Source organism: Exophiala bonariae (assembly GCF_035927105.1).
Source record: "Exophiala bonariae strain CCFEE 5792 chromosome Unknown scaffold_17, whole genome shotgun sequence".
Classification (NCBI taxonomy): domain Eukaryota; kingdom Fungi; phylum Ascomycota; class Eurotiomycetes; order Chaetothyriales; family Herpotrichiellaceae; genus Exophiala; species Exophiala bonariae.
The window spans coordinates 213,393-231,200 of record NW_027042492.1 but is presented as its reverse complement, the minus strand read 5'-3'; the positions used below and the strand labels follow the sequence as shown (position 1 = coordinate 231,200).

Genomic DNA, 17,808 nt, shown 5'->3' with positions numbered 1-17,808 from the left:
GATGGTAGATGGGAGGGGGTTGCAGGCACGATATTCGATATCAAACTCGGCCGACGACACCGGGGCAATGATCTAGTAGCTGGTGAGTAGTAGCTAGATTGTCCAGATATAAAGAAGAGGAATCAAATAACGTGGATGTGTATATAATGATGATGATGACGATGGGTTGTCGTTGAAACGAAAGGTGCGAGATACAGAAACCGTGCCCAGATGCCCCCATTTTTAGCGGCTGGGTGAGGGAAGAGTCAACCTCTCGTCTTCCTCTTCCTCCTCACCACCAACGACATCCCATCCCGACCACCACCACCACCACCGGTCCAGTGGTGTGACAATGGTTCATTCGCTCCATCCACTCCTTTATCCAATATCACGGAGGATACCTTCTGCCTGTACGGTTGAATAGTTGGAAATTCAATATCATATTTGGGGGTGCACTATCAGTAGTGGAGTACCCTCCTACCACTACAACTACGCACTTTCGGTATTGTCCCCCCGACATCACCTGTACCTTTCCCTCGCAAAACAACAAGTCTCGATTCTAACCATACACAGGATACTCAAACTCATTGCGAGACCTCTTTCAATCATTCTCATGGTTTCCTAAGCGGTTTCCCAATATCCTGATCAACCACTGCCCAATATCAAAAAGCCACTCTTTTTTGCCACATAGCTGTCGGGATGGCCGCTGCAATGGTCGCTTCATCCACCATCCCAACCATATCTTCAGCAATGTCCGATATGGAAATGGCCGAGTCATCATCTTCGGGTTTCGCAAGGTATGACAAGATTTCTCGAGGCCAAGCTTGAACATCCCCATATCAAATACTGATATAAAGCCTTCCCAGGCAAAACATGTCCGACTTTTCTCATCATTCCATTATCAAAATGGAAGACGACGACGATGGTGAATCATCTCAGGGTCCCAGCTCCACTCTGAGACATTTGCAACTCGAAAGTGAGAATCGCGACTCACCCAATAGCTCCATCACTTCCATGTCCGTGGCCTCGTCGGTTGCTGATCAAAAGCCAAAAATCACCTTGAAATTCAACACCCAGCCTGAATCTCCATCCATGGCTAAAACCTACATGTTCCAACGAGCTCCAACAACTTGTCGACCAAAGTCTTCCATTCCCCCAAGATTGTCACCCTCCGAATATGCGAGCCAATGTGTCTCGGCGGCAGAGAATTCAAGACTCAACCCCTATGCCTTGCATGAAGATGAACACAGGTTGCTACAAGATCATCTATGCATCTCCCATGTCACTGTTTATTTGAACATTCGAAATGGCATACTCAGATTATGGACTCGAAATCCCAGTGTATCCGTCAACCTTGAAGAGGCCATCGGATGTGCAAGAGACGAAAGATGGACCCGTCTCGCATGTTTTGCATATGAATGGCTGCTACGTCGAGGCTACATTAACTTCGGTTGTGTCGCACCTCCTTTGACCACCAAATCTGGTCGGGGCCGTAAGAAGGACCCTGCCCAAGAAACAATCGTTGTCATTGGAGGTGGTATGGCTGGATTAAGTACTGCCAGACAGCTCACTAATTTGTTTCACCACTATCCTGATCGCACAGCTCCCAAGATCATCGTGTTGGAAGGTCGACATCGAATCGGTGGCCGCATTTATTCCCATCCACTCAACAGCATGCGTTCCACCAAACTCTCTCCAAATCAAAGACCGACCGCCGAGATGGGTGCCCACATCATTGTGGGATTTGAACGCGGCAATCCTCTCAATGAGATTGTACGTGGTCAATTGGCCCTAGACTATCACCTACTGCGAGACCTCTCTACTCTCTACGATATCGACGGCACCCCTGTCAACGGCGTTAATGACGCCATGGTCGAAAGACTGTACAATGATGTGCTTGACCGGACGGGTAATTACCGTCTCAAGAATACCGTGAAAAAGACTGCGGAGGGAGATAAAGATGTCATGGATAATGGGCGTGAACCTGCGATTGAGGACTCCATCACAATCAAACAATTTGAAGAGGCAAAAGCCCTGGGTACCATTGACCAACTGCTCCCCGCCAAGAAGTCAAGGCGAAGAGGGGCTGGTCATCGAGCGGCCAAGTCTGATCAACCTTCTGAAGAAATGGATGTGAGTACCGAAACCAAAATACAATTACCAGCGGCTCAAGCCGCCAAAGAGTTTGGCTTCCTTCTGAAAAAGACCACCGAAATGCATGAAACCTTGGAGTTGGATGATCTTGCTCGAGAACCCAACCAATCACTCGGCACCCTGATGAATACTGGTATTGACCAATATCAGAAATTCCTCGATCTGAAACCTTACGCTTTACGCCTCCTCAACTGGCACTTTGCAAATCTCGAATATGCAAATGCTGCCAATGTTGACAAGTTGAGTTTACGAGGATGGGATCAAGATATCGGCAACGAGTTTGAGGGAGAACACGCGCAAGTGGTTGGTGGTTACCAGCAGGTTCCCCGGGCGTTATGGCGATACCCTGATCCGTTGGATGTGCGCACCAACAAACCTGTCAAGAGCATCAAGTACAGTGCAGCTGGCTCTCAAGGCAAAGCAACAGTCACTTGTGAAGATGGTCAATCCATCGAAGCAGACAAAGTCGTCTTCAGTGCCCCTCTGGGAGTCCTGAAAGACCAATCAATTCAATTCGATCCTCCTTTGCCACAATGGAAGCGTGATGCCATTCGCCGAATGGGATTTGGGTTACTCAATAAAGTCGTTCTTGTTTTCGAGAGACCCTTCTGGGACATCGAGAGAGATATGTTTGGATTACTACGAGCCCCTCGACGGGACAATGCTTTCAGTCTCAACCACAGCGATTATAAGGAGACTCGTGGCCAATTCTACCTCTTCTGGAATTGTATTGATACCACCGGTCTGCCTGTTCTGATTGCGTTGATGGCAGGTGAAGCTGCTCATGAAGCTGAATTGGTCAGCGATGAGATCCTCGTCAACGATTGTGTCCACCTCCTGCGGAATGTGTTTGGCCCTCAGAATGTACCTCCGCCCGTCGAGTCCATTGTCACGCGATGGGGATCGGACCGTTTCGCTCGAGGGACCTACTCATTTGTCGCCGCCGAAGCGCGTCCCGGGGATTACGATCTGATCGCCGCCCCAATATCAAACTTATTCTTTGCAGGTGAAGCAACTATCGCCTCACATCCCGCAACCGTGCACGGAGCCTACCTTTCCGGCCTTCGCGCCGCACATGAAGTGTTCCAATCCATGGTCGGCGAAATCCCGATTCCCCCAACCCTAGTCCCTGCCTCAACCGGGAGCAAGAAAGGCTCCAGTACAACAATCGACCTGACAAATATGGAAACCCACCTCGCGCAAGGCGGTAAGCGGAAAGGCGACGAACTCGTCCCCGCTGGCACATTCACGCGGCCTGTGAAAGAAAAAGACACAACTCTGAAAGAGGCTTGGGATGCAGCGATGTGGGTGCGAATCTACGACGACCTCGGCCCACCACCGGTGAAGCCACCCAAAGCCAACATCAATTCCTTCCTCCTCTTCTCCGGTGAACACTGGGATGAAGTCAAGACACGACTTCTGGACGAGCGCGCCAAAGCTGGCAAGAAAGCACGCCAGTCAGAGCGCGACCAGGTGCGCGTCGAATTGGGCAAGATGTGGTCCGGTCTCACCGACGAGGAGAAGAAACCCTACGTTGACAGGACTAACAAGAATCGTGAGGATAACGAGGCCGCCATGCGCGAGTGGTCTGTCAAGGCTGCGGCATGGGATAAGCGGACGTGGGAGGTCAAGGATGTTTGGATCAAGGAAGGCAATAGTTTCGAGGAGTTTTGTAAGCGGAAGGCGGATGATGAGGCCCTGATGGATGCGGCCGAGATGGCCAAGCGTGTTAAGGTTTAGGGATTACCTGTTGGTCTATGCTGTACTGTACATATTTGGCACTGCATGGATTGGTGGTAGAGAGGTTGTTAATGAAGGTTGGATCGGAGAACTTCTGCTTCAGGGTTCTTTTCACGCTGGCTCACCCTGGCCTACATGGGAAAGGAGGGCTTGAGCGTGCATCATTTTATTGAATGCAGTTCTAGGAACTCGTATGCGTGTTTTATCGTATTCAGGGTCTACAAGGTTGTCACCCGAGATTAGATAGCCAAAGCGATCGGATAAATCAGAGTTGCATCAGATGCTATCGGCTATCGAAAACGGTTTCCCCGCATTCCATCGTAGACTCACACATATTAAAAGGGCCGCGAACCGATATCGGCCTTCTCCGGCTCCAAGTTGCAACACCAACGACATTCATGACTCACGTGTGGTATCATTTCAGGTGAAGTAATCAGGCTCGTTATCGTGAGATTGAACAAGGCAGACCTCGGTCGGTGTAGCAGCATCATCTGGACCAAAACAGAACAAGACAAGGACGACGAAAAGGAAGAAGCGGCTGGACCGGTCACAACCCATCCAGTGACTGGCCAGAAACAGCGAGTCACACATTCGCTCACGACAAAGTCAACGAGTATCCATCCTACAGCAACACTGCTAGAGCAAGATACTAAGCCGTCACAACATCCCACCCACCAAGGCAAAACAAACCAAAACCATTCACACTCACTCAAAATGGGCGCTTTCTTCGAGACGATCCCGCCCTCGCTAGTCGACTGGATCCTGGCGCAGAAACTACTATACATCGCCTCAGCGCCGCTCTCGGGCGAAGGCTGCATCAACGTGTCGCCCAAGGGAATCACAGACCGTAACGGCGCCGGTCCATTCTTCGGAGTCATCAAGGAGCCGACGCTGGACAGCAGCGAAAAAGCCGTGATCCGCAAGTTCTGGTACATGGACCTGACGGGCTCGGGGATCGAGACGACGTCGCACCTGCACGAGCCGGGCAACGGGCGCATCACCGTCATGCTGAACGCGTTCGAGGGCCCGCCGCGCATCCTGCGCATCTATGGCAAGGGCACGGTCTTGGAGTACGGCACGCAGGCGTTCAATGCGCTGGTGAAAAGTGAGGGTATCAAGATCATCGCCGGCACCAGGAGTATCATTCTCGTCGATATCTTCCAGGTCGGCACCAGCTGTGGCTTTTCCGTCCCCACGTATGATTTCACGGGCTACCGCACCACGTTGCACGAGTTCTTTGAGAAGCGCGTCGCGGCCGAGGAGGCGGGCAATCGCGCCGATGGCATTGAGCGGTGGGTGACCTGTTCTTCTCTGTCATGCTCTTGACTTTTTTCGAGTCTCACCAATACTGATTTGAGGTGCTCTATAGATACTGGGCGTTCAAAAACGCGTGGAGCATGGATGGCCTGCCCGGCATGAAGCGCGGCGTGGAAACCGGCAAGACCGACGCCGTCAAGCCGATCAAGAAAATGGTCGGGCCACATGCGCCGCTCGCGAATGGACAGCTGCGGCCGATCAAGGCGGCGTATAGTGTTGGACATTTGATTCTTGTGGCTTTGCTCAGTTCGATTTTCACGGGTGTGGCGATCTTGCTTGTCCTGCTTTATGGGCCGGGGGCGTCGAGGTCGAGGGCGAGTAAGATCTGGTAGAAGGAAGAGAGGGATAGGGAGAAGGAAAGCCTGTGTGGGCTGGGATAGTGGAGTGGGCTTCGTTTGGTTCTTGTTGCGGGTACCAATTAAAGAATTCCATTTAATTTCTTCTCCTCTCGTTTTGATTCAATTCAACAGTTTGGAGAACTATTCATCCTGCTCCGAAGACTTGATTGCTTCTCTGGCCACCCGCATTGGTGTCACTATTTCATTCGCGTCTAGCTAACCACATAGGTAGCGAGCCCTGCGAGCCCTACGAGATAAGCACAAAGGTTTAGATTCGTCGTCGAGACGGAAGATGAAAACACGAATATCATTGCGCTTGTGCTCCTGCTCAGCCTCCACCCGCCAACCCATGTGCCCCAAACAACTCTGGGAACAAATCATTCAACAAGCCATCCAATTCAGTTTCCTGGTCCTTGGCGGCATCGATGTGGAAAAGTACAGGATCATACGACAATTCGTCACCCCAAGCGATCGGCGTGAGTGCATCATCGGTCGACGGCGTGGACAGCAGCGACGTCAGGGGCGGCGGAGGCAATGAGAACAGTCCATCTGTTGATTCGAAATCAATCCATTCGCTTCCATTGCACAGTACTGGTAGATCGTCCTCTCGTGGAACGGGATCTGTCCTGAAGTTCTCGCTAACACTGTCACCTCGACTACTCATCGGTTGAAGCCCGTCGGCCATCTCTCGCGGCGTCATTCCCTGTAATTGTTTGAAGACGCGGTGTAAGTGCCATTTACTCCAGCCGACTTCCTTGGAGAGCTGCGACAGACTCAGCTTCGAGCCTTGCTGTGCGGATTGTTGGATAATTTGGACCGCGTGTTTTATTTTCGTGCGTGCGTCTTCTGTGTCGGTGAATTGCTCGTGGCTCGAACTCTGATTCTGAAGCTGCTCTGAAGCGATTGGGACTTCGCTTGCAGTTGGATTCGATGACTTTGGGAATTCGGTGGCAGTCCGGGATACTGGATCCGGCTTACAGCGCTTACAAGCCCTGTATCCATCCAATCTGGCCTGGTGCACGTTATCGTAGAACGCGACATTAGCCCGCCGCGCGAGTCGGGCGCGGCAGTCCGGTCGACAATAGATCTTGGTTGTCCGCACCGCATAGATGAAAGCGTCAGTCGCGGCTGGATCACGTATGGTTAGTGCGGCCCATCGTGCCGATGGTGTCGAGTAGGTGTTTACAAATCGGTTGTGGGCATAGTGAGATTTCGGGGAAACTCTGCCCAGCAAGTGAAGCTGCAAGTTGCTCGTCGTGGTTGGGGTGACAATGGGCTGTACCGGATGGCCTTCAACTTCGTCGAATAGAGAATATGAAGCCGTGGCGAGTGATTCTATGGATGCTGGTAGGAGGGTTTGGGCCATTGTCGTAATGGGCTGAGTCTAAGTTAATGGCAGTGAGAGGGGTGATCGCAGGTGGTATCAGTGAGATGCTGCAGACTGTTCACTATCCACTCTTTTCTCGGTTTTGGAAAGAGTTCAATATACTGAGTCCATGAGTGAACAAGATGAAGCAGATTTAGAGGTTTGTCAATCCAAGTCTGAGATACAGCTGTTTCGGAGAAGCGAGCCGTCCAAGGTGGCCCTGCAGGTCATCCCGCCAGACTCGCAGTGATTGGTCATATCCAAGGCAACAGCCACGAACCCCACATTTTGATGGGCGATATGTCAGCATGGAAAACGTTGATACTCACTACTTGAGACCCAGGTATGCTACCGAGATGGGTGTGAATAAAGTCGAGTCCTTGCGAGTATGAACGGAGCTAGGTTGGAAATCGAGAATATTGATTCAGAAGTATTTATATCGTTTCAATCTGTAGCATCATCTTGGTACTCTGCTTATATCATCAGAGACAAATATCTATCCGAGGCGCACTGCTCAGCGCTTTTGCCATTGCCTTTGGAGCCAGGACTGTTGGTGATCAACTCGATCTACCGCCCCATCATTACCACGATGTCTCTCATTTTGGAATTCATCAATCACAGCGCCACCATTGGTGGTCCCATCCACAACGTTTTGAGTGCGCCCCAGATAGTAGTTCGGCATGACAAGTCCAGCAAGCAATGGAATCACCGAGAGACAAAGCGCTGTCAAGAACATAGGCCGGATAGTCTTCGTGAAAGCGCGAATTCCTGCTTCGCGGGTTTCACTGCCCCAGGCGAATTGTGCACGTGCTTTTGTCCCACTTCCGTAGAAAATTGTCGCTTGTTCTGCAGTAAGGCCTTCACGAAGTAGATTCGCCCTGTACGTGTTGGTATACATGCTCGACGAGATGGCGGAGCCCACAGAAGAACCCAGTCGGGTCCAGAGAGCCAGCTGAGATATGATACTGGCCAAGTCCTGATGAGGGACAGAGGCCTGGGAGGCGACTCGTGTACCAACCACAGACATCGCTCCACCCATCCCATTGAGCAGCTGGGAGAAGACCAAGGCTGCTGCGCTCGCGTTCGATCCAACGGCCCAGTACGTGAGTCCTAAAGCCAAGACTCGAAGTGAAAGCCCAAACAGCTGCAAGGCTTTGTACCTGTGGAAAATACGATGGTACAATCCGGCGAGGAGGCCGAATAAAGTTAGAGTGACGGTGGTGATAGCGACGAAGTTGCCCCACTCGTAATTATTCCAAGGCTTGATCACATAAACCCATGTAGTGTAGTATGTGGAACGAACATTCCCACTGACCATGTAGAAGATATCGATGATGACAGCGGAGATGAACGTTTTATTGTGCCAGACCCGTTTGTTCAGGAGGGGATAGTTTGCATATTTAACATCCCAGATTATAAATAATCCGAGGATGACAAAACCGCATACTATCATGGCAATCATGGATCGATTCGACCATCCGCCGTCAGCATCACGTGCAAGGCTGAAAGGTAGGAGAATCAATGCGAATCCCAATGCCAGTAACAGCAGTCCGATAATATCAATCTCGTCGAGTAATCTGCCGAACGTGGTGAAGCGGTTGTTCAGACTACTCCGTTGCACTTGCATGGTTTGAGCCTCCTGTGCTTTCTTGGCTTCAAGACGACTGGCTGCAAAAGACAATTCTCCAGCTTTTTTGGCCTGTCGGTCCGCATAGAACAGGGTGATGATGATGGGTGACACCAGAACGGGTGCAATGATGCAGAACATTCCAAAACCCCATCTCCAGCATTCATCGGTATTGCCCGTGCAAAGACTCGCCTGAATCTTGGACCCTACGAATGGTAGGAAGAGGAAAGGAAACGATGTCATGGCGGAGGTGAAGCCACGCCATTGTAGTGGGCTTAGATCACCAACAATTATGTCCGTTATGAGATCGAAGCCGGACTGGCCAGTAGACGATATCACTCGACCCACACAAAGTGCAGCCGCGCTGGTGGAGGTCGCAACAACGATATATCCAATAACATAGGACACCAGAATCAGGATGTAGGCTGTTTGTCGGGAAAAGACATCGCAAATCTTGGCTATGAATGGTTTTGAGACAGCCACTATGATGGCCTCCACGATCTCGATCGTTCCGATATAGGATTGTCGATTGAATGCTCCTGTCGCATAGACATCATATGCTGCAGTGGTAGATTGATCAAGAGAGAAGGCAACACTGACAGCGAGGATACAGAAGTAAAGAGTGATAGCGACGGGATGGGTGCGTCCGAAGAGTCGAGAGAATGCTTCAATCCGGCTGACTCCATTCTGCTGTACCTCACGGACCTTTGTTGCGTCTGCTTCTCGAAAGTTGACAGGCTTCGTGGAATCTGTACGGAAGCTGATGCTCTCTATGCTCTTTTCTTCAAGTGGGCGATGCTCGTTCGAGGCTTGAGATACGGGTAGAGCATTCGGACGGTCTTTTGGCACGCTCTCCATGGCACAATCAGAGAAGATTTTAGAGGCTAGATATGGATAAAGGCCTCTGCAAGTATAGTTTCACTGCTGAAAGGTCTTCCACCGCCTCTCTTAAGCACCGTGGGAACAAAAGTCACAACAGTAATCGCCAGAACGCCCAGCATGATCTGCATCAGATAAGATAATCTCTCGTAGATCTTAACTGATCTTGGTAACTTGTCATTCCACTCAGCACAGCTGAAAGGGCACCACGAACACCAGAGTTTTAGGTACCCATATTCTACTTACAGCTTAGCCATGAATAAGGAAAGGGTCCTTGATTGAAAACATGCCAGACATCGATTCTGTTACTTGATGGTCTCGTATAGTTCCCCATCGATGGGGTTGTCTGACGGAGGTTGGGAGTTGCGACCGACTTCGGCGAGCTCCCTAAGGTTGCATTGGGTTCATCGCCACCTGGTGCTCGAGACCTAAACATTCCTGGGTTTTGAGGAATCAGTTTCATCAATGATCACGACCTACCTGGTCACCGCAACATTGAACGATGGCAGTGGAGAGCATAATGGACATATGCTAACCTCGTGGATGAGAACGGATAGGGAAAGCTCGGGGGAATTGGCATTGGGAAGGAACCAGGTTCAAATGACGTGTACTGTACCTCAAACGTTTGGGACTTTTTAACTCCAGGCTCTCGTCAATTCAATATTGACTTTGGGCGCTGCTCTACCAGATGTCCTCCACGATGATTGACCACTCGAACATGATCGCAAAGTTTGTTGGAGTTATATTTCCAACTACTTCATGGTTCGATGGCGAAGATGTCAAGCGACAGACACAAATATCTACGCATTTATGGAGGTAAATGTAGCACTTTCACCATGCCAGCACCGTGAATTCACTGGCAATGGCCGATCCGTGGACAGCACTGGATTTGACATCGCTTCTAATCAGTCAACAATATGCAATGAAAAATAAATATGGACGACGCTTTAACTTGAATGTCTATATTTGATGGGATCGGCAAAAAGCAAGTCTAGGGAAAGATCAAGTTCTACTCCAAGCCCTCAAAAGTGTCCTTCAAGCTCTGTTCCAGGCTCGTCCATCCGCCCTTCTGGCCGAAGCTCTTCAACAATTCCTCAGCATGCTGATTTGGCACACGGCTGAGATCCCGTCCCACGTTCGGAAGGTCTTCGGCGAATTTGCGCTGTGGATAGAGTCGTCGAAGAATTGCGAGGACGTCATTCCAGTTGTAAGGTGCTGCGAAAGCGAAGATGCGTGAATTAGGGACATTGGGCTCTGACAGGGCAGCAATGTGGATCTTTGCGTCGTCTCGCACATCGACGAAGTACTCTGGAGTGATAAGACGATTAGCAGTGTCCGCTCAGAAGGAGACCAAAACTAAAAAAGGGAGAACATGACTTACGGGGAGGCACAAACGAAATACCAGCAAAGTTGCCGTCAAAGAACATCTTCGGCCAACCGCCAGTTGAAGGATAACCCTGGTGCTCCTTGGACAAACTAGGTCCAAAGTTTGCATTTGGGAGTGTGGTACTGAAGCCAAAGTGTGGCTTGTTATCGGCGACCCATTTCCATGCTGCCTGCTCGGCCAAGACCTTGGACGCTGCATAGACATTCCAAATATTGGTCTCATCAAAAGGTGGCTCACGGGCTACCTTGACAGAGTCCTCATTGTAAGCCTCTGATGATACTTCGAATTCAGTATCTGGCGTTGGTGAGACGGCGGCCAAGGAGGACGACGTATACACAAATCGCTTGATTCCTGAGAAGCGACTCGCGGAATCTAGCGCCTTGACCACGCTGTTGACTGCCTCGGTGATGTATGGTTCAGGTGCTGGTGACAAGCCAGTGTTGGCGGTGTGAGCGATGGCTGAGACGCCTGTGCACGTGGATCAAAGGTCAGCAACATGTTGGGACCAATTTTCATGAGTCAAAAAGGAAAGAACGAGGCTTACCTTCAAGGAATGGGTCAAGAGCGCCATCAGTATCGAAGCTTTTAATTTGGACGAGAGAGAATCGTCCCTCGCCATATGTCTTGTCGAAGTGCTGTTGAAGCCACGCTGCGGATGATGGAGTACGGACGGTACCACGAACGCGGAAGCCTTTCGCCAGTGCCTCGTTCGCGATATGGCTGGCGATGTATCCGTTCACGCCGGTAACGAGAATGAGTTCGTTCTTCTCCATGCTGTTTGAAAAGTGATGTCGCTTTTGGCCTTTGTCTTGGTGACTTGGTTTTCTTGTGCGGTACACAGCTGTTGATGTGAATTATTCAAAACCGAGAGAGTTGAAGGAGTCTGTTTATATACATCTATCATTCGAATCTGACAGACGGGTGGCTTGAGTCAGCAAGGCTCGCATCTGCCAAGGCGCAATGCCGTCGAAAACAAAGTTCCTACAAGCGGTAGTGGGATCTCATGAGTGGCAGAAAGTCTGTGCCTTTCTGGGAATAGTGGACTCGATTTTTGTCAGCAAATACCCATGGCCTCGTTACCAGAATGGAATTTACCCAGCTTGAGTCCGCAGTAGTGTACTATGAGCACTCAGGAGGCATTGCAAATAAGTATTTTTGTCAGCGGACGATCTCAGCCGTCCATCGAACCACTCAATGAAAAACGGATGGACCAATAAACACTCATGGTCTCTGGTACCTAAAACGGTTTACTCATTTGTCAACTTGCATGGGATTCGCTATAGGGGCGGGGTGATGGTGTCTTTTGCGCGCAGTCGTATCTACCACCTACGAGTGGCGCCAAGCGGGAACGGTGTTGAGGCGGCCAGTGGATTGAGTGACCGGGATTTCCAGCAGACGCCGCGATTACATAACTGACACTTAACGACCGAATTAGTTATGCAAGGAGGGGAATCATTGAACAGGCTTTGCCGCAGGGTTGCTCGTGTTAGATCTTAGGAAATGTGGACTTAGTAATGCTCGGCGACACCCCGGGACTATGATGGCATTCGAAAGCCCCGCTGTTAACATTCGAGAGCTTTGATGTTGATGAAATGCATCAGGCATTGACGAAACTCATACATAATTTGTGATCAGATGTAAAAAGCAAACCCCGCTTTCGATCTTTTTTCTTACGCAGCTTGTTCAGTAAAACATCATAACTTTGATCGTCAATTCCCTCCTTGAACCTGCGGATCAGCTTCAGCGCCCTTAGGTCCACGCTTATAGACATCTGCGTCGCTCAGCGACGGACTGAATACTCTTCCACATCTCCAAGCCCAGTATTTGGACAGCGCATACCATTTGAAGTTGTCCGCGTTCTGTATTGAAGTATAAGGGCCGACATTTCTGAGCTGTAAGGCGTGGAAGGCACCCAGTCCGTTTGGTGGAGTTCCTCCAGGGTTAGAATAATCTTTGATCTGGTGGAAGCCGCCTTCATCGCCTTCAATCAGGTCGGAGAAGCCAGGGATATTTTCGAGCAGGTAGCTCCAATGCGTGAGCTCATGCAGGATTATACCTCCAGGGCTGTCCATGAAATCGCTATCACGGTCTCCCAGACCAGCGCAAGTGTGTCCTGCGAGGACATGTCCCGAGGGATCGGTGGCAAGAAGCTCGATATCCCAGAGAAAGGGAAATTCGAACGATTCCTCACAAATAGATTGCCAGGAAAACTTGCTACCTTCAGCGTCAATGTCGAAGTCATCGAAATCTAGCGTGGTATAGGCGTAAACTCCAAACCCGGTTTCAGTCAAGATTCGACCACAAATCTTGTCTTCGTCCTCGACTTCGGGATGATCACCCAGTGCTATCTCGAGGTTTTGAAACTTGTCGTGCAGCTGGAAAATTACTGACGGCGAAGACAAAATGCTTTCAACGTTCTCGGCGTCGATCTCGGTAGTTCGAATGTTGGCAACCGCCAGGAAGACATTCTTCACAAACTCGGCTTCTTCGGGGCGGAAATATCGCAAGAAGATCTCATCACATGGGTCGAATGTGACTGCTGCCACTCTGGCCAACAGAATTGCGTCTCCGAATGCCACACGCAGCTTTGCGTTGGCGTTCGCTACATGGGTGTTCGGAGAAGCTGGTATGAATTGAGGGAACGATGCATCGCAGCGTGAGATAAGAATGAGGAAGCAGGTCAAGGTGTGTTGGAAGCGTGGAACTGTCATTGTGTATTTTGAAACGGCGCTGCTCCGATGAATGACTTGTAAGTTGCTAAGAAATGAGCCGGATGGAGATGGATAGTCAAGCTTGAGAATGTGGTCATGACTGAAGATTGCGCGAATATGCGATTCTTGAATCTCGCAATAGATCATAACTCGGAAAATCAAGACCCTTTGTGGGTAAATTCAGGCGTCTGATATTATCACCGACTCTTATCACTGCCTCTGAAAGCCGAGAGGGTCCCTGAACACTGCCTTCACTCGCGAGATAGGACACATGAGCAACGCGATTCAAGGTCAAAAGGACAATCTTTTTTCCGTGAGTGAAATGTGAGCAAGCAGCTCATCTCTGTTAATAACTTTTTCATGTGAAGTGTCATTCACTCTCTGCGTTAACAGTCAAAAAGGCGTATTCTGGGTGATACAGGCCAACATTGTATCCAAATCATGTTCGGGAGGGGAGACAAGACCTTGGCCCAAGGAAAGCCGAAAATACTGGGCAGATGGATACGCTCATTGCTTTAACAGTCAATACACCCATTGAAGACTGGCGAAGACGGAAATTGGTGTTCATTCCTTTGCGGTCCTAGTAGGACGTCCACCAACATCTTCGTGTCCCCTTAACTGCACAAAGTGATTGGTAGTCTCAAGTTCCGATTTGGACTTCTCATCAGTAATTTTATCTATATACGTCGTCATCTGACCACTCGAAAGCCATCTCCAGATACCGAACTAAGTACATGTTAAGATAGGCATTAGGAAGGTAGCAAGACGAGTCGCATAAAGAAGAGGAAGAAAGTGACGCGGCAGTAGGTCTCAAATAGAATTCGAAATCTGAGGCTTGGCAGGGGAAACTAGCAAGATAAAAGCAGCACGACATTGTCCCCAAATCTGGTTATGCCAAGAAACCAGAACTGTTTTCTCCAAAGACATGCAACTTCAAGTTGAAGCTCCGTCGACATTTCCCGCCGACAGGTTTCGTGTCCACATCGACGTGGTAGTTGTCCTGACAGCCCACTTTCCTCGGTATAGGATTCCACAGTCATGGAGCACATCTGTACGAGATGTGCTCGCTCAAGCCTGCAGGGCCGCTGTACAGCACCATCAGCAGTCCGCATGATGGCACCCAAACTTTTTTCAACCTCTAGCACTGTTCGAGAAAACAAAGATAACGGTATGGACAGAGTGCCTTAGCTCACGACTCTCATTGTCTGACCATTATAGGTTCCCCTGCATTCCGATCGATAGTTCTTCCCGGGCAGCCGCGTGCAGGCTCGAAGAACATCAGTCGGTCACAGCCGTCTCCCCTCCCTCGTCGTACACCTGCTGCATCTCCCAATGCGCAGCCCTTCAGAGCCAGAACTCCACAACTACCTCAGCGACAACCAGCCCAGCCAGAAGCCTCTCAAGGATCGTCAACACAAAACCCACGCCCACGGCTAGTAGCAGGTGTTCTGCGCCAGACTGGCCCAGGGACCGGGCGCCTACAAACCGGTCGATTCCAGGATGGAAAGGTTCGCCGTATTCCGAATACCGACGCACCTTTGAGAGGTCGAGGAGGCAAACCCAAAACTGACAGGCGAATGGCCATGTCTCGTGGAAAAGGCAAAGAGGACAAGGAAAGCGAACAAGACGCAGAGACCGAGGACATCGATGAACTAGTAAATGACTACGTCGCCAAAGTTATTGATCGTCCTGTCAATCCTACAGAGCCTATCGAGTACGTGCCTGGCGAGAATATGTCGATCGAAGACCTTCGCAAGGACTGGCCAAATATCCCTCTTTCATCTACTGGCTTGACCGAAAGCGTGCAGCAAAGGATAGAGAGCCTCGCTCACCGTCTTCCTCATGGCTACCAAACCCCCATGCAGCTTGTCGAGCGGTATCGGAAAGGAAAACTCACGCGATTCGAGTCAGAGGAAGAGAAAGAAACTGTGCTGAAGCTCGCAGCAGAGGTTCAGCAGCAGAAAACAGATGAAATCGTGGAAAAGAAAGGCACTGAGGTGCAAGCGAAGGATATGTCCTTTGTCGATCTCGCTTCGAGATCTGGTGAACGAAACGCCCTGGCTGATGCCTATGTCAAGGGCACGTATCCAGCGTTGGAAAAGCAGAGGATGCCATTTCTGGACCAAATCGCCCGCAATCTCCGGAACAATTACACATATAATGCGATGCAGAGCGAGGAGTTCATGAAAGCTATCGCTGGCACGACAGGGTCGCAGGCCCAGCAGCAGCAAAGAGCTAAATAAATAGGACATCTTCTTTTCGTGTCTGATACTCCAGGACCAGCATTCGCAAGGATATTGCCATGTACAAAATGAACAATTATCGTTTCCATATCTTCTCTCCTGCTTTGCGACAAGCCATACTCAAAGCAAGCAGGTTTACTTTCAGGCTTAACATGGTCTGGAGGGTGATCACTTGCTGGTTCCATCCATGCTCTATCATGGTGCAAGGAACACACAGATCCGAGGCTCATCTATTCTCAGAACAGATCCCGCCAGGCATGGTACAATTAATTATCCAGGACGGGCGATCACGTCTGTAACTTCGATTGCCGTTCGTCACCTACTTTCTGGGTAGGAATATCATGTGACAAAATCACATTGGCAACAATCCTAGCGCTTGACTCACAATTGATCCTAGTACTACTCTTGACATTAAGCGGTATGTACTGCTGCAGCCACTTCCTGCAAGCCTGTTATCATTCTCAAACATTGTCCAAGCAAGTCTAGGTATGCTGCCTGGCGAATGACCAAGCCACATCCCAATTCACCTGGCTTGGCGTTTGAAGATCCTGGGGATAGCCTGCAGTCCAGTAAGGCTGTGACACATTGCCTGCCGTGCTCTTTTATCCATCACTCTCCAACCAAAAGCCCAACCATGGCCTTTTCTTAGCCTCATCTCCGTCATGACAGGAAATATCAGGTATTTTCCGAATGTGAACGTGAAATCACCTCAAAAATCAGGGCCCAGCCTTCCAAATGGTCGAAGGTGTCCATGGATCCGATTTCAGCCTTTGCGGTCGCCGGCAATGCACTTCAATTTGTCCAACTTGGGACTAACATTGTTGTTGAGGCTTCGACATATGTTCGAAAAGGTGGCAGCGTCGAACAGCAGAAACTTCAAGATCTCACACAACAGTTCTTTACTTCTACTGAACACCTCCGGCAGCATCTAGAAAATGACCTTGACCAACTGGCTGGCCCTGGTTACAAGCGTGCACTCTATCTGGCCAACAGGCAATGCCTGGATCTTTCCAGCGATTTCATCAAATTTCTTGACAGAACGAAGCTGTGCGGCTCTGGGAACCCTCTTCAATCCGGTAAGCCTCCTCAACTATCCCATCGTCTACTTCCGCCGCCGAAGAAAACACTGCGTCGGGATGGGGCCCATGAAGTTGAGTCACTAAGTCCTGTTTACTATACACTATTACTACTCTTCCGTGAACATTGTGTTGAAAAGCATAAATTATTTATGATCGTGCAAAGACGCATGCGAGGCGAACATTGCCCTGTCTCTACTGCGTTGAGCTCACCCCTCATGCTCTACAATCTGTCTTCAGACTACTAATTCTTCTGTACTGTGCGGGCCGCCCTTCAGAGCCTAAGGGTAGAAAAAGAGCTTGTCAGCTATAGGACTCGACTCGAGCAAGTGAGAGCAAATCTCACATCATCACTTCTTGTGTACATCTCCGTGGAAGGTGGAACGACGTCGTCTCTTAGCCAGCAAATAAACTCTTTGGTCGAACAATTGCGATTGTCAAATTCCATAAAACAGAGTGTCGATCAACTGGCAACCGATCTTGCTTGCGTTTCTATCGACCAAAAGAACATTAGGACAGCTTTGAGCGACTTTAGCGTGAAGACAGACGGGAAGTTGGTGGAGCTCTCTGAGGCCCTTGAGAAGAAACTGGTTCCTCTTTCCAGCACCCTTGTTACGATTCAAGACAAACTCACTCAGCTCCAACCACTCTTGAATAGGGACGTGGTTGCACGCCAAAAGGCTATTGAAAGCCTTTTCTTTGAGGAGGTGAACGACCGGCGTAACCAAATCAAGGGAGCGTACGGTGACACCTTCCAATGGGTTTTGGAACACAACCAGCGTGATCCTCTCCTTATGGGTGCGTATCTGGACTGGTTAGAAGGATCTGTTCCAAGCAATATGTTCTGGATCCGTGGAAAGGCTGGGTCAGGCAAATCAACGCTGATGCGCTACCTAGACGACCATATCGGAAAACATGTTCTTGACAAGGCTGGGCTTCAGAGGGGCAACTAAGAGGCACGATGGCTAGAAAATACAGAGCTTCTGGTAGC

At 49.9% G+C, this 17,808-nt stretch overlaps 8 protein-coding genes across 8 annotated transcripts; 4 read left to right on the top strand and 4 right to left on the bottom strand.

Moving 5' to 3' along the window:
- Nucleotides 1-729: 729 nt before the first annotated feature.
- On the top strand, nt 730-3,873 carry LTR84_003689 (uncharacterized protein; the record flags this gene model as incomplete). The annotated part of the gene is made up of 2 exons (XM_064847273.1): nt 730-776; nt 846-3,873. The coding sequence occupies 2 exons, from the start codon at nt 730-732 to the stop codon at nt 3,871-3,873; spliced, it is 3,075 nt and encodes a 1,024-aa protein (XP_064704994.1).
- Nucleotides 3,874-4,587: 714 nt separating this feature from the next.
- LTR84_003688 (uncharacterized protein) lies at nt 4,588-5,522 on the top strand (the record flags this gene model as incomplete). Its single annotated transcript, XM_064847272.1, has 2 exons — nt 4,588-5,165; nt 5,243-5,522. The coding sequence occupies 2 exons, from the start codon at nt 4,588-4,590 to the stop codon at nt 5,520-5,522; spliced, it is 858 nt and encodes a 285-aa protein (XP_064704993.1).
- Nucleotides 5,523-5,856: 334 nt separating this feature from the next.
- LTR84_003687 (uncharacterized protein) lies at nt 5,857-6,894 on the bottom strand (the record flags this gene model as incomplete). The annotated part of the gene is made up of 1 exon (XM_064847271.1): nt 5,857-6,894. One exon carries the CDS (start codon nt 6,892-6,894, stop codon nt 5,857-5,859), a length of 1,038 nt encoding a protein of 345 aa, XP_064704992.1.
- A 514-nt stretch (nt 6,895-7,408) lies between these two features.
- Nucleotides 7,409-9,379, bottom strand: LTR84_003686 (uncharacterized protein; the record flags this gene model as incomplete). The annotated part of the gene is made up of 1 exon (XM_064847270.1): nt 7,409-9,379. One exon carries the CDS (start codon nt 9,377-9,379, stop codon nt 7,409-7,411), a length of 1,971 nt encoding a protein of 656 aa, XP_064704991.1.
- Nucleotides 9,380-10,409: 1,030 nt separating this feature from the next.
- LTR84_003685 (uncharacterized protein) lies at nt 10,410-11,560 on the bottom strand (the record flags this gene model as incomplete). Its single annotated transcript, XM_064847269.1, has 3 exons — nt 10,410-10,708; nt 10,782-11,255; nt 11,332-11,560. The coding sequence occupies 3 exons, from the start codon at nt 11,558-11,560 to the stop codon at nt 10,410-10,412; spliced, it is 1,002 nt and encodes a 333-aa protein (XP_064704990.1).
- Nucleotides 11,561-12,496: 936 nt separating this feature from the next.
- On the bottom strand, nt 12,497-13,498 carry LTR84_003684 (uncharacterized protein; the record flags this gene model as incomplete). The annotated part of the gene is made up of 1 exon (XM_064847268.1): nt 12,497-13,498. The coding sequence occupies one exon, from the start codon at nt 13,496-13,498 to the stop codon at nt 12,497-12,499; it is 1,002 nt and encodes a 333-aa protein (XP_064704989.1).
- A 1,113-nt stretch (nt 13,499-14,611) lies between these two features.
- On the top strand, nt 14,612-15,741 carry LTR84_003683 (uncharacterized protein; the record flags this gene model as incomplete). Its single annotated transcript, XM_064847267.1, has 2 exons — nt 14,612-14,666; nt 14,717-15,741. 2 exons carry the CDS (start codon nt 14,612-14,614, stop codon nt 15,739-15,741), a joined length of 1,080 nt encoding a protein of 359 aa, XP_064704988.1.
- A 751-nt stretch (nt 15,742-16,492) lies between these two features.
- On the top strand, nt 16,493-17,770 carry LTR84_003682 (uncharacterized protein; the record flags this gene model as incomplete). Its single annotated transcript, XM_064847266.1, has 2 exons — nt 16,493-16,817; nt 17,115-17,770. The coding sequence occupies 2 exons, from the start codon at nt 16,493-16,495 to the stop codon at nt 17,768-17,770; spliced, it is 981 nt and encodes a 326-aa protein (XP_064704987.1).
- Between the last annotated feature and the right edge of the window lie 38 nt (nt 17,771-17,808).